The sequence below is a fragment of the Montipora foliosa genome, chromosome 11 (assembly GCF_036669935.1).
Source record: "Montipora foliosa isolate CH-2021 chromosome 11, ASM3666993v2, whole genome shotgun sequence".
Lineage (NCBI taxonomy): Eukaryota > Metazoa > Cnidaria > Anthozoa > Scleractinia > Acroporidae > Montipora > Montipora foliosa.
In genome coordinates, this window is record NC_090879.1 from 46583819 (window position 1) to 46598818 (window position 15000).

A 15000-nucleotide genomic window follows, 5' to 3' on the forward strand; every position below is an offset into this window, starting at 1 on the left:
GAATAACAATGGGTGGCACTGTCCTTAAAGAAAAACTGGAGAACAAGTCATACATGTGTTGTATATACACGAACTGCTTAAAAAACTCTCACAGAGGACAATAATTATATACACATGTAGAACTGAAAGACGTGGGTCAGAAAAGGGAGATGAGTCCTTGAATAAATCCCAGGCCACAATGGTTTCAGAAAGGCATTGCTCTACCCACTAAGCCAACCCTGCTCCCTCTGCCAGTACTGTATATGGTGGGGCTAGAGTACAGGGTCCGGTTGTTCAAAACCCAATTAACACTAATCCCAGAATTTATTTCTCTATTCCAAAACGCTGTTCAACGCTGATATTCTGCAAAGCTTTTCATTAGAAGAAGTAAATCTTGAAAAACAAAAATAAGCAAACTTAACTTTTACCAAAAAGTTAAAAAATGAAATCAAAGTTTATGCTAATCCTGGATAATAACCCATTGACTCCCAGGGGTTCCCCATTGACGAGTAAAATTGTCTGGCATTGGACAGAGTAAAATACTACACTGTAAGTCTGGCCGGTTTAGGCCGGTTTGGACGTCAAAGGGTTAAAGTTAATCGCCTTTCAAACAACCAGGCCTAGGTCACTTTTCAAACAATTAAGGTACAGTAAGTCAGTCATTACAGGTCATTGTTTTACATGTATGTACAGTGTACTGTACGTGTATAATAAAGCAACCTAAAACCTTCAAATTGGCTAACTTTAGGGCTACTCTAAACATTGTTTTTAGGTCTCATGAGGACTTTGTTTAGGTACAAAGGTTTGGTAGCAAGTGACCTGTGAAAAGTGGCCTGTACCTTTAATAGACCATCCTCACTGTACATGACTGATCCAACATGAACTCTGCCTGGGGACAAAGTTTAATCCTTCACAGTATACAAGGAGGCAGTATTAATTTTAACTCACCAGTATCTGTGGTAAGACACCAGCATTCTTTCACGGATGTCACCTTCAAACTTCATGTCAATAACCAGGAGCATAACACCATACAAGTAGAGACTTTCACACTTATGAGAACAAAATTACAAAATAAATCTTTTATTTTTGGTAATGGTAACAAATACAATCCCAGTAAAGAACCCATTGGCAACTAAAATTACTTGCCAGTTGTAAAGATTTGAATTGAAATGAGTAAACAAGAGACTACTGAAACCAGCACATTGAATAACCATGAGATACCGGTACTTCAACAAAAATTTCAAATGGCCGCCAGATATTTTGGGAAAGAAATGGGCTAGTGAACAAAGACTTTCAAGATAGTGCTTACCTATAAGTCGTTATTTTGATTGTTTAATGATTATGTGCTACTGCTACAGGTACGTGTAAGCCGATTTGTTGGTACATGTACACTGTACATGGAGTATGGTGGCCGATATATTGGTTGTTGATTCATGCTTAGCAACATCCCATGGTGAACTACATATACAACTTGATAGTACTGTACATGCCGAACCATTAACTATTAATTTTTTTAGTTAAATATTACACTGTAGAAAGAAAAAACTCTTAAACTTCATTCATGCTTGGCAACATCCCATGGGCAACTACATACATGTAATTAGTATATAACTTGATAGTACTGTACATGCCGAACCATTAACTATTTTTTTTGTTAAATATTACACTGTAGAAAGAAAACATTAATCAAATGAACTGCTTTGAAAATTTTTAAATATAATATTATAAGAGAATCCATCCTAAAACAACAGCTAATTTAAAGCTGTGCCTACACTATACTGTCAAGTGCCATGATGTTTGCTTATCCGGTATAATTTTCAAATATTTTTTGGATACGTAATAGTTAAGAGTCTGAAATATCCAGGAGCATCAGCTATTGGCAAGCAGCTCATTACTTCATGGAGGTCTCATCAAAAATAGAAGCCTGGAGCCCAAGTTACTTGGATAAACAGTAAATTAATGAGAGGAAAGAAAGGGAAGAACAAAAACCAATAAAATGATGCTCCACAAAATCACACAAGTCCCTTTAAATAATTACCTATAAATTACAAATAGCTAACTATTAACTACATGACATAGGAATTCTTATTTAATTGAAAAGGATCATATTACCATGAGCTGTTTTCCATCTTCATTGAGCAGCACACTCTCTAATGTTTGCTGAATAAATACACCTTCTTCAAGATCTTCTAGGTATCTACACATTCATAAGTAAAGTAAAACATAATTATCAACTCCTCAGAATGACTAACGATAATTTATTCTGCTACACTGCACCATTTCATGATGCCGATTGATCAATGTTGATTCAGGGAATTGAAACAGGCCCAGGGAGGGGGGTGGGGTCCTGTGTCGCTTGTCTGAATTTTAAAAGGCCTTAATTGTGTTGGTGCTTTGTCAATGTTTCACGTTGCTGTCGGAAATTAAAGGAAATTTAAAGAAAGCATGTCGGTTGTCACGACTTGACTTTACGTGCTGTGGATACTTTTTAGGCCATGATGCTTGTCGGAATTTACCCTGGCAGAACCTGTTGAAAGGGATTAAGCTCAAGTCCATACCACTAAGTCTGTTTTCACTAGATTTGTCAGGATGCTAACATAACACCCTTTGACACTGCTGATACATCTCTAATTGAGGGTTGTTGTCCAATTGAGGGTGCTAAGTTGTACATTTAAATAATTTAATGACTCCTCAACCTCAAATTTTGCCTGAAGCTGGAAACAGTTTATTGAAGAGGGTACAGTACATTGTACCTGGTAATTATTGCTTCACAGGAAATGGGGTTATACATACTGTACAGTATCCTTAGCCAAAATTCACCTGTTTAGATCAGTAATGTACTTATGAACACTTTCAAAAGCTTTATAGAATCTGGTAAGGATTTCAATATGGTTCTCTCTAAATTCCTCATCAAGATCTTGAAGTTCCTGTCAATGAAATTGTAAAAATAAGGAGCAAAGACTGATTACAAAAGTTACCTTCAGATTTGTGTACGAGAACAACTACAAGTCTTCTCTACTGGGCGCACGCATTATGTTTAAAGAACCAAAATTTTCGAAATGCGCATGCTCAGAACTGAGAACTCTTACTCCTAGTCGTCCTTGTACTCCAATCTGCTGCAAAAGACTAAGACATTGAAGAGCCTTTAACTTATACAGTTAAACTCTGAGATCTGAATTCAGCCAATTAATAATATTGTATGACCTCCTTTTGGCATTATACACATACATGTAAGTAACATGTTAATATGATTGTGATACAGCATCGAAGTGCTAGCTGAGCTTCTAATAAGAATGTTACTTGAAAAAACTTTGAACCTCGCTTGAGCCACCTTAATCATAAGGAAGATAACGTAAAATTACAAAAATAAGCCCCAGGGCTTATATTTTTCAAAGGCCCTTTTCGAGGATATTAATTTTTGGAAGGACTTATATTAGGAGGGGCTTCTCTACCGAGGGAAATTTGCATTTCCAAATCGATTGGGCTAGCCTTATAGTTGGAAGTAAATTTACCGTTTTTGCTTTGTCATGTTACTGTTTTACTTTGTATTTGAGGGTAATTTTCTAAGTACAAGCTCCCTGTGGGCTTATCTTTGGAGGGGTGATTTAACGGAGGGTTTTTTGCCTTACTGTTTTGGGGGGCTTATATTTGAAGGAGCTTATACATGGAGGGGCCTATTTTCAGAATTTTATTGCATCTTTTTACAAAAATTGCTTTTGTTATTCAAATGTGCCAACCACAGGAACAAAAGACCCTTTGTTTTGACAGCCAATGAGGCTCTGGTTGGCACACTTATGACAATAGGTGACTTCAACGATATCTTCCCTATTTCAAACGTTGTCGTTACAAGGCCCTCCGTACCCCCGCCCCACCCCTCTCCAATTACATAACCCCCCACTTCTCACCCATTCCACTTTTGTGGGGGCAAGGGAAGAAACTTGAGATGACTGTAGGGCGCTGTAAGAACTGCGAGGCCTTAGGAATAAGATATCAATGAGATAAAAAGCAAGTTTCACATACCGGCTTGGAATCTATACGGTTCTCGTAGTAATCAGGCCCCTTGAAATAAGAGAAGTCGGCCAAAATCTCGCCATATTTATCGCGATCTTCTTTGGTTTCCTGCTTGAACACTGGAGGTATAAAATCAGAGAGTCGCAAAAGCTCTGCAACGATAGCATTTCCCCTGCTGACGAGCTTTAAAACTGTTTGTCCGCAAGCGTTGTTTTCCGCAAGGAAGTCCACCATCTTGCAGATATCGTCATGTGACATAAATAACTCCCACAGTCCTTTGTGCGAAGCGATTTTGAAAAATGGCGGCTGCCGAGAGGGAAAAATTGCTTAATATAAGGTCAAGATTAGAGGTAAAATGTTTTGTTAAGATTACACGTGAAAACAATGTTTAATTATATTTTCTCCCAATAACTGCGATCATGTCCTTGGTGTTGAAAACTGAGGTTTTTTTTTCACGATTCTTCTCGAGTTTGAATTTGTCTAAATTCTCTCGACATTTAGTTGCCATAATCTTTGGTCTTTCTCGCCCTTTCAGCAACTTGGGTGCCCATATTTAGAGGGAGTTGAAGATTCTTGGATAGAGGAACTTCTCTTTAAACCAGGAGAGCCAAGACTGAGACTCTTACAATGGAGTTTAGCAAAGTAATTTTAACTTATTATATTGTTCTTCATTAAATTTGCCTGATGAGTGCATACGCACGAAACTCAGAGTCGCAGGGAATCTTGTGTATTTTCATTTAGTCATTTAATTCTATACACCGCTCTATACAAACGTGTATTGAGCACTCTTTAGCAGTGTTTGCTACAGTTCCTTATGATTATTAACTTATTATATTATATTAATTTGTTTGAAGCTACCCCGGCATATGTACCAGGGATTGGTCCTGATGATGATAAACAGCTATAAAGTAGAAGTACAGGGGATGAGTCAATCATTTGCAAGAAAATTACATAGTGATGATAATGATAAGATGAATGAGAATACATACAGTAATAATAAATTACATTACATGTACATGTACATGTATACAGCAATGGCATAATTGGAGTCTTGCATGAATTAGTATTTTAAATATTAATTTTGCTTGGAAATGGGAACAACTTTCGGAAGGTATTGTCAATGTGAGGTCATGGAGGCTTGATGGACATGTAGCATTATGAATAATTACATCATTTGATATATTTTTTTGTAAATCAACACATGGGACAAGAAGAAGTTAGAGACTTAAGGAAAAATAACAAAATTCAGCAAAAGGTCCACATGTACATTAAGCACCTCATTATATAGATTCGAAAAACATAGTTACTAAAACATGGAACAACCTAAAACTACCTAAAACCACCTACAACCACCTACAACCACCTACAACCATCTACAGCGTACAACCACCTCAAAAAAAAGGCTACAACCACCTACATGTGTAATGTATGCTCATCATTTGGCGCGCTTGATAATTATGCGAGCCTCATTTCGGGAGCAGGATAGCCACCATTTTGGAGAGTTGTAATTCAGAGCAATCAGGCTTAAAGTTGTGTTTTTCTCAATGGAATTAAATTGAAGAAATACTTTACAACATGTACAACCACCTCAAAAATATCTACAACAACTCACAAAGAATCAAATACCATCTCAAACAAGCCATAGATGTCTAAAATAAGCAAGACGACAATATGTGTTTACCATTTTAATAGCCAAATATCCCGGATTATGGGAATGATCGTGGCATAAAGGTAAGCGATTTTCCGAATTTAAAAAACCAACTGGAGATGGTATTCAATTCTTTGTGAGTTGTTGTAGATATTTTTGAGGTGGTTGTAGGTGGTTGTTGATATTTTAGAGGTGGTTGTAGATGGTTGTAGATTTTTTTTGAGGTGATTGTAGGTGGTTGTAGATGGTTTTAGGTGGTTTTAGATCGTTCAGGTTGAATCCGTTTTTACCTAGGTTAAATTGGTGATCCTTATTTGATTAAAGCAGCTATCAACCCCACAAAAATGACTGTAAACACCTTTACCTTCCCTCAAGCACTGTCTTACCCTTTTCAACACATCTTTATGTTTTAGATCATCCTATCAGTTTCTGTATTGATACACTTGTCAACATTACAACATGGCCAGGGATCAAAGAACTGTACTATGCATTTACCGGTTCTCGAACTGTGTCCCTCCAGATCTATAGTCCTGTGTCTTCACCACTACACTACAACGACGAACATGCTCAACACACCAGACTTCTCATCATTATTTACATGTATTTTCCTATAATAAGTCAATTGGTATCCACGTATAATAACCAAAACTGATCATAACCTGACCCTAATTTTTTTCTCTAGGCTTAATTTAGGCTCCAAGAAAGTTTCTTCCATTCATCTGAGTACGTATTCAACCTACAGTAGGTAAAATGAAGATCACCAATTTAACTCGGGTAAAAGCGGATTCAACCTGAAAACAGATTTTACCGGCAACGTAGCCACGTTGAGCCACAGAAAGCGTGCGAGAAATGATGCCTCATTTATGTTTAGGTGTCCTGATTACAAGAAGTTAACCTGGCTTGAGCCTGCAGTGCAATTTAAAAAAAAAAAAACAGTACCTGGTCAGCGGTCAACTTTTTTTTTTAAAAAAGCTGACCTCTATGAGCTCTAAACTTGAGCCTGCGATATGGTCACATGATACTGGTCAGTGGATACCTTGTTTTGACAGGTATCAATTGACTATATCATGGATGTCCAATAACAATAACAAAGATTTATGCTGTAAAATAGCGGGATTAGATGGCCGCCATGTTGGGCACAAGTACTCTAAACTTGAGCCCGCAATAATTGTAGTCACATGATACTGGTCACATTGGCATACATGGAGAGGGGGACTTATCAACATATAGACAGACGGTCGATGACGTCATAGCTAAAACCAAAATTTCTCACATTGATGTGTTACCATACCACCGGTAATTATTTTCTTAACTACAGTATGGTGCTCAGCGCCTATCTTTGGGGCCCAGACCTCCACTATAAGCGTCACTCTTAGGAGACATTTAGGGTTAAGGTTGACATGTCAAGTTCATTTTGCAATGCAGGGATCAGCTCTTGAAAGTAGAAAATAATTATTTCATAATTCTTGTGTCTTTTAAAGTCTTTATTAAGACCTTGGATTTTCATTCCTGATAAAATTAATATACATGTGATGATGTACAGTATACACAAACATTATTATTGTCCAAAGAGAATGTTTAATAGGGTAATTTTTATTTCTTGTATCCAAATTCAAGGTTTGACCCAACTATCTACAACCTGGTGGAGAACCAACAAAGTGAGGGTCTTGGCCGAAATGACTCTCGACTCCAAAGTAAGGATTTACATTGTGATGACTCTTCCCTAGATCAGAGATACATGTACTTTATTACACATAACATGAGAATTTTATTCCATAAAGCTCATTTGTACAAATCTATACGCTTTATTTTCACATGTGAAAAAGGCCTATACAGCCAATCAGAATGGCGTACAGCTATTTCACATGTGAAAGTATAACCAATCAACGATAGCGTAAAGGCGTTTCCATGCCAATCACTCGTGCATCTCGTGCAAATCGTGCAAATCGTACTTTGTTATTGAATTAAATTAAATTTGCATTTGGTTCTATTGTTAGTGAGTTTTTGTTTATAATTCGCGTTCAGAAAACTATTTTAATGAAAATTCTCATGTTATGTGTAATAAACAGTTTACGACATAGAAAGTGCTTTGTACGGGGTTTATTCACTCGTTGTTTGTGTCAAAAACCCTCACTCGCTCGTTCCTCGCTCGTTCGGGTTTTTGACACAAACAACTCGTGCATAAAACCCCGTACGGCGCACTTTCTATGAAGTAATCTATTTGTACTGTATACTGGATAAATTTATTTACATGCACATCAAAGTCATAAAAGGCATTGTATGTTTTGAGAACCAACCATATTATACTGTACCAGTAGTTTCTTGTTAAATCAATATTACTATTCTTGTGTGGTCCTTAAAATTTGCCGCTGGACATTGCCAGTGTATTGATTCATACTATTTTCTTTAGTTATAATTATAAAAACCATTGTTTAAAATTGCAGAGCTACTCTTTGCAAGCCACCTCTTGGGACTTTGCAAGAGTGATGACATTGAATTGATACAGGTAGATACATGTACATACAGTGTAATAACAATTTTTCATTGGCATAATTAAGAATTGTGACTAAGTTCTTGGCATCTCGTAAGGCACCATGATTCCCTTATTAAAGGCCAGCACCTGAGAATGAGACTTACAGTAACAGATTTTGATCTGGCTAACACCAACTGGGGGCGTCCTAGAGCGTTTGAGGTGTCAATGGGTTTAAAGCAACTTTCAAGGAAGCGTGAAAAAATCAAGGCTTGAAAAGAGCCTTAACAGAAGAAAAGTCATTGTTTAAAATCTTTGTTATCAAAAAGACAATGACTACATGGTCTCTGAATAGGACCATGCAAAATTATCTGTCACTGAACTGCATGTATGATCTTTTACTTTATAGAGAGTCGATACATCTACATTGTACAGTCATGTACATGTGCATATCCACAGTTCAAATAATTAGGTTTTAAACATATCGTCCTTCCCGAAAATCTAAAAGAAAAATACTATCATTAGGGAGTTATTTTTCAGATACGCTAATGACCAAATAATGGTCAGCAGCCTGTTCCCAAAAACAGACCTGCCCCGCCTCCTCACACAAAGAAAAGAGAACTAGTTTTCTGTTTTCAAATTTTGTTTAATAAAAGAGCAAAAAGGTGTTGTCAAAGCTTATCCAAGTGTTCTTTTTTGGCTTATTTTTATTCTACAAGTCATGTTTTTACATGTATTTAGGGAAACAGATCCAGGAAAAAACAAGCTGTGTTCTGGGAAAATCTTTTGGATATTGTCAGCACTGTTGAGACACCAGTCAGGGCAACAAGGTATGATCTAAGAGCTTCTCTGTACAACCCCATAACAACACTTACAATTTAGAAACTCAACAAGATCAAGATGATATTATCACCCCTTGATTTGGCAGGTCAGATCTTCATGAAGTGTCAGAATAATTATAATGTTAGAAATAGGCTGCCTTACAGTCTGTCATGGCAGACTGTATTTCAAAGTTAGTGTAACAGTAACCCAATACAAAATTACAATACATGACTAGATAAAAACAGTTTTGTTCATCTCTGGCTCAGTACAGTACTAACAGTAAGTCACCAGATGATTATTTTTATGAGGCATCAGACTTTGTTTCCAAAATTTTATGCTTTACTAATTTTGATGGATGGATGATTCTGCTCGCCTGGTAGACTAAGTGTTTCTCTCATTCACTTTTCACTTAATTCTTTTTGTTTCCTCTTGAAAGTTTGTCATTTGCTCGAGCCACTTTAGAAGATCAGTTCAAGAATGATTGCTATTTTTTTGATGCCCTCTGCCGTCAAGAAAACCTTCAGGATGTTTTTGTGTCCAAAGTTCAACTCTTTCCTCCTGATTTGCTGAGATCTACATCTGGACTTGAACAAAAAAAGTAAGTAAAATGAAGCACATTACTGGAGGCTCATTGACAGATATGCAGGGTACAGTAGCAGCTGATGAAAGGCATCTTAGTACCCTACCAAAAGAAATAATTTGTAAAGTGTAGATGACAATCATCAGAATCAATGACCTGGACTGGAAATTGAGGGCCATGGCTTGCTAGTGGGAAAGTGAGCACTTGCGTGTACATTTACGTAAAATTGGTAAAATGTTGGTGTTCCTTTGTTTTTTTCATCAGTCTTCCTGTCTGTGATGGAAAACTTGTATGGTTTATACAAATGTAAATATTGTGCTTTGCAGAAATAAAGTGAAGTACAACGGGTAATACAGTGCAATCACTTTTGACATGATATGCTTCTGTATGAATTTAAGTCTGGCTACAGCATAATCATGGAGAGCAAAGCGGCTTCAAGCTACAAGTGGCCAGTGAAAATACGTTTATGTTATAATTTGTGGCCAATTGTAGAGAAGAAAATAATTTATTTTGTATAAACTAAATAAACTACATACAGGTCAATATCAGAAACTATTAAGATATCAAAGGCAGGACTTTGGCCGACTGGTTTGCCCCAGTGAAAACTTGTGAAGTCTTTCTTTTTTTACTACTAGAATACCAGAGGAAAAGCACTTGATATCTGTGACCGAAAAACTGGCCAATGAATTAGAGGAACAAAGCAAGCAATTAGACGAGCTCAGAGCAAATGTAAGATAACAATATTATTGAAAGTAAAGCAAGATTCTTATTCAGCATTACTGACAGTGTGTTTAGACTACAGGTCATCCACATTAATTGTAAACATTACACTGTCTCATGAATGTAAATAGTGCTTTTTACACTTCCTGATTGTCTAAATAATTTAAAATGTGTAGTTTTAGTCCTCAGAGCTGCCAAAGATACAACAAAAATGGCCACCCACAATTGTAGTCTTTTTTGATTAGTAAAGAAGTTTCTTTTTCATGTGTTCAACTTACAGTGTGGTACACTGTATGTACTAAACAGTAGTAAATTATTGTTTTGATTGTGAGCAATAAATATAATAATTATTATTATTAGTCAACTCAGTTTTGTAGATAAAGATGACATTCATTACACCATTCAGCTTCACTTTAATTTGATAACTAAGGTTCGATCAGAGTTATATTGTCGGTAGGTGTAAATGCAGTTCATTTTATCTGCAATTATTATTGTGCCCGATTGTGCCGCTAGTGAATGCTGCTGGGTATCAAAAAAGCCTCATCCAATGAGCATTACCAACAAAGTTCAGAAATGAACAGGGAAACACACCTGCACACATACCTGCTAGTGTTGACATAACAGTTACTGTACTCTTTACTGCAGCTGATTCTTTACCATGATGTTGCTACAATTTATCACTTACAGAAATGATCTTTCACTTCAAATATCGTTCCATTTCTGCAGTTCCATGATGATAGGTTCATATCATCCACTGTCATGATACTGTACTCATTGCAGTTGGGTCATATGTGCAAAGTCATAATTCATGACAACAATCTTTATGGAATGGTTCATGTTCATGGAACGTGCTCCTTGGTCCCTAAATCCATTCCTGGATCTAGTGGCCACTTGTCATGACCATTGATGCAGCAAAACCTTACATTTTTTAATGAATTCAAGGTTTTGGGGATTAAGAAGTTCTGTGATCTGGTTTTGCAGTATGCACTGTTGCAATCATCACCATTACTTTTCTTAAATGTTATTCTGTTTCATGGCAGGCCCCATTGTGTGATGCTGATGCCATTACGGTTGAAAAAGTTAGCAAAACTCTTTCGCTATCACTCACCACTATGGCTCAAGTTGTGTCTGGATTTCTTCATTGCTTTGAAACTGAGATGAAGCCCTGGTGTAGAAGGCCAGTGCCTTCATTGTCAGGTATGCATGTACGTTTCAGGTCACCATAAATTTTTTAATAGTAAAATTAAATGCAAAAGTCATTCTTCATGCCTTTAGCCCAGTTCAGATTATACATGTATCCCCATTTCTAGCTTTCACACAAATAGAAATTTGGGATCAAAAAACAGTGATAGCTGTTAGGGCGTTCTTGTACAAGAAATCTAAGCTGAGGCCGAAGGAGAAAGGGATAAATTATAATATTATTGAATATTCTAGTAGTTTTAATTTGGTAGGATTGGAATGAAAGTTACATTTTTTTTTCAATAATTTGCAGAAGTTGGACCAGAGTTCAGCAGAGTGCATTCGCTCCTTCTGAAATACACAGAGGTGAGAACTGACCAAGCTGCTGTTTAGTACAGTGTACGGTGTATCTCTGAGATTGTTAATAAACAACCCACAACATCTGTACATGTAAATGGCATGAATTAAACGTTATTTGATTAATAATGTTAATAGGACTGACTGGAATCCAATTTGGTCTGTAATTGCACGAGTGATTAACAAAATCGGACGATTTGGCACCAAGTCTGTAGAAAGAAGCCAGGAATCAGAAATTTCCCCATCTTGCTTTAAGGGAGTATTCATTCCTAATCCAAATATAACTTTTATAATGAAGGAAACAATGTTAGTAATCAAATCGTTTTAACTTTTTTTCAAAGAAATGTTTGTGTCAGAATAAGAAAAAGTGAAGTCGCTTATTTTCACTCTCACATTTGACAGGTGCCACCAAAGAGCTTTGTACAATAAGAATTGGACGGCAACTGTAACAGTTACAATTATCTCATTGACTCCTTAACCGTCCCCCATTGATGAGTAAAATCGTCTGGTGTTAGAAAGAGTGAAAGCTGTTATGTCTCACTCCCAGGAGTCAATGGGTTATTCAAGGTGAAGGTGCCTGGGAAACTTGAACAAAAAAATGAGCTATTCTAAAATTGAAATTGATGCAGTTGGGATACAAGTGCTTTCTTTGAAAATATATATATCTATAATATATAAACAAATTTGATTGTGAACGTCATGTCCTTTGTTGTTTTTGGTGGTGGTGTTTGTTGGAGGGGAGGTTCCTTTGCATAATTTTGGTTGAAAGGGTTTTGTGCGAAATTCACTAGTTTCCTTCTTTGTCACAGAAGCTCCAACAAGCACGATCCACTCCTCTCCACAAGTGCCTTTTCCCTTGCAACATCAATGTCATATACCAGAGAAGCACAAAGTTACCAAAAGTCTCTTAATACATTTATTGGATGATACCCCCCTCCCCTCCCCCCCCCCCAAAAAAAACCAAGATTGCGTGAAAGCCAAGGGAACTGCGTCATTGTGATTTTCATATTTCAGTTGCTTCAAGGATTAGAAAAGATTAGGTCTTCTTATGGCCACATCTGCAAAAACAATGAAGCAAAAATCACCAGAAGAGAAAGGAGTAACTCCGGTAAGAAAACCACAGTGAAGAAATAAATTTGAACCATACAGCCATCATGGTTAAATAAAAGCAATAAAAGGCACAGTGAGTGGTAATTTGAGCCAGTTGCATGTACTTTGCAAACAAGCTTGACCTAGATTGCTAATTTACATGAAAGTCAATTTACATTATGTACGAGCCCCTGGAGGGAGGTACGCAACGTACGCTCGTACCCATTGGTTGCCATGGTTTGACAATGATCCTGCCTCGAACGGCTCAGTCTTTCTTTTTTTTTGCTTTATCTCATTTGATTTCGATTTTTACTCGATTTGATCTTTGCTTTCAGATCTTATCAACCAGAAAGAGCTACGAACACTCCAGAACTGTTTAAGTGTTCTTGAAGATTCACTTCAAAGAATTAAGGAAACGGAGCAATAATCTTGTGCCACTGGGCACGAGGAGGGCAGGTGAGGGAGCAATTAAATTTAATTTAAACCTGTTTTGTAAGACATGTATCAGTGACAATGATAGGGCTCCGATACGGCTAAACTACCGAATACAGGGCCAGTTTTGAAGAGGGTTGGCTGCAGTGGCTCCGTGGTTCCACAGTCAACACGACTGTGGAGCCGCGGAGCCACTTTCGTAATACTGCTCCCGGAGTGGCCCCGTATTCTGTAGTTGAAAGGGAACTCCTTGAGTACTAATTTAGTTAGTTATACTTTCCTACTTCTCGGTCTACTCAACAGAACTAAAACTGGAATCTTTTTCATCAATATTGACTCAAGAATGGGCCATTTGCAGCTGGCGATCACATGTTACAAACACCACCATACTGGAGAGCAAATTTCTCACAGGGACATCTAAAACAAAGCAACATTATTTAAATTGTGTGTTTCAGATGTCGCAGTGGCGGTTGTACCATGTGATTACTAGCTGCAGAAGGCCTATATTGATGAATGTTCAGAAATCCATGTAATTATATGAACGCAGATTTAAATAAGCGCCAGAAAGGGCCCCCCCCCCCCCCCAACGCAATATTGCCATCTCCATTGTGACACTGATGCCGATAGAGTTGACGTAGCACTAAGGAAAGTAAGTAATTAATGTTAACAGTAAACCTAAAACAAGACAATAGTCCGTAAATCAAATAAACCTTTTCGTATTATTCTACCAAGGTTAATCCCTCAATTTATCTTTTAAATGGTTATTAACTTGTAAGTTGAAATGAGGCTTTATTCAGAACAGATTAAAAACAAGCGTTTACGATTTCGCCGACAAATTTTCACAAAAGTTTTTTGAACCCTACACTGAAAAACGTTCAAGTGTTCGAAGACTGACAATCAGTTCAGCAAGTGTTCTTCTTAAAATCCACATTGGCTCTGTGTCGGGGTTGAAGTCAAAGGTAACTGCACAACATTGCACAGTTTGACTTTCCTTAGCTTGAGTACCAGTGAAAGAGGTCAAACTACTCGATGAAACGAAAATTATGCATCTCCGTTCTTCAGCTATAGGTAAAGGAACTTCAAACAAGACATCATCTCCCGAGTCAGACGAAAACAATCCATCCCTTCTAAGGAAGGACTTCATCAGAGAAGCCCCTTGAAATAGCCAAATTCTAGGTCTTTCCTTTCCTCCCAAATAAGCGCAACCCCCTAAGAAGAATATTTCTGTCCACAGAAAATTATATGAACTCCAAAAGCTCCAGTGTCACGGAACTGCGAGAGCGTTTCATGGCAGGAAACCGCGGTTTCACATCGTCTTGTCAAAGGAGACTTTTCCACAGAGGCGATACATTTGATTGCAGTGGAAACTTCGTGAAGAGTCAAAACTTTACTGTTAAACACTTCTGAAGCAAATTTTGTCAACTGCATAACAGGAAAACGTATTGCTTTAATGATCCGTTCTCCGATGACACTTCTCATTTTCTTCCCGTCTACATCTAATTTAATTCCTTGATTTTCCGAGCTCCTAGCGACCCATTCCATCACCCCTTTGAATAATTCGATTTCCTGGATTGCAAGGGTACCTCTCTCAACCAATTCTTCAAGCAAAGATCTTTCTATTGCGCGAACGCATCCGATTTCAATGCACCCTCTGTATGCTCATCGATAACTTTCTATCATCTTTCCACCAAGGTTTCCTTCTCCGTACCTCTG

The 15000-nt window shown here is 37.4% G+C and overlaps 2 protein-coding genes and 1 pseudogene across 3 annotated transcripts in view; 1 reads left to right on the forward strand and 2 right to left on the reverse strand.

Annotated features, from left to right (window-relative positions):
- The window catches only part of LOC137975891 (WASH complex subunit 5-like), a 44714-nt gene extending 40477 nt beyond the window's left edge, over positions 1–4237 (reverse strand). Inside the window, exons 1-4 of the mRNA XM_068823102.1 lie at positions 4000–4237; positions 2800–2906; positions 2092–2176; positions 928–1028 (exon numbers count right to left, since the gene is read on the reverse strand). Coding sequence (XP_068679203.1) covers positions 928–1028; positions 2092–2176; positions 2800–2906; positions 4000–4224 — 518 coding nt within the window. The 5' untranslated portion in view covers positions 4225–4237. The remainder of the gene's footprint in view (positions 1–927; positions 1029–2091; positions 2177–2799; positions 2907–3999) is intronic.
- The window catches only part of LOC137975897 (ATP-dependent DNA helicase RecQ-like), a 404352-nt pseudogene that overhangs the window by 156788 nt on the left and 232564 nt on the right, over positions 1–15000 (reverse strand).
- Positions 4260–15000, forward strand: part of LOC137975893 (HAUS augmin-like complex subunit 7) — a 14596-nt gene continuing 3855 nt past the window's right edge. Inside the window, exons 1-12 of one of the 2 annotated variants that reach the window (XM_068823104.1) lie at positions 4277–4340; positions 4526–4632; positions 7256–7332; positions 8083–8144; positions 8850–8938; positions 9367–9528; positions 10146–10239; positions 11271–11427; positions 11723–11775; positions 12781–12874; positions 13191–13311; positions 14522–15000. The exon at positions 14522–15000 is cut by the window's right edge and continues 1206 nt beyond it. In XM_068823104.1, coding sequence (XP_068679205.1) covers positions 4290–4340; positions 4526–4632; positions 7256–7332; positions 8083–8144; positions 8850–8938; positions 9367–9528; positions 10146–10239; positions 11271–11427; positions 11723–11775; positions 12781–12874; positions 13191–13282 — 1038 coding nt within the window. In that variant the 5' untranslated portion in view covers positions 4277–4289 and the 3' untranslated portion in view covers positions 13283–13311; positions 14522–15000. Of the gene's footprint in view, positions 4341–4525; positions 4633–7255; positions 7333–8082; positions 8145–8849; positions 8939–9366; positions 9529–10145; positions 10240–11270; positions 11428–11722; positions 11776–12780; positions 12875–13190; positions 13312–14521 lie in introns of both variants that reach the window. The other variant, XM_068823103.1, reaches the window with a different exon arrangement.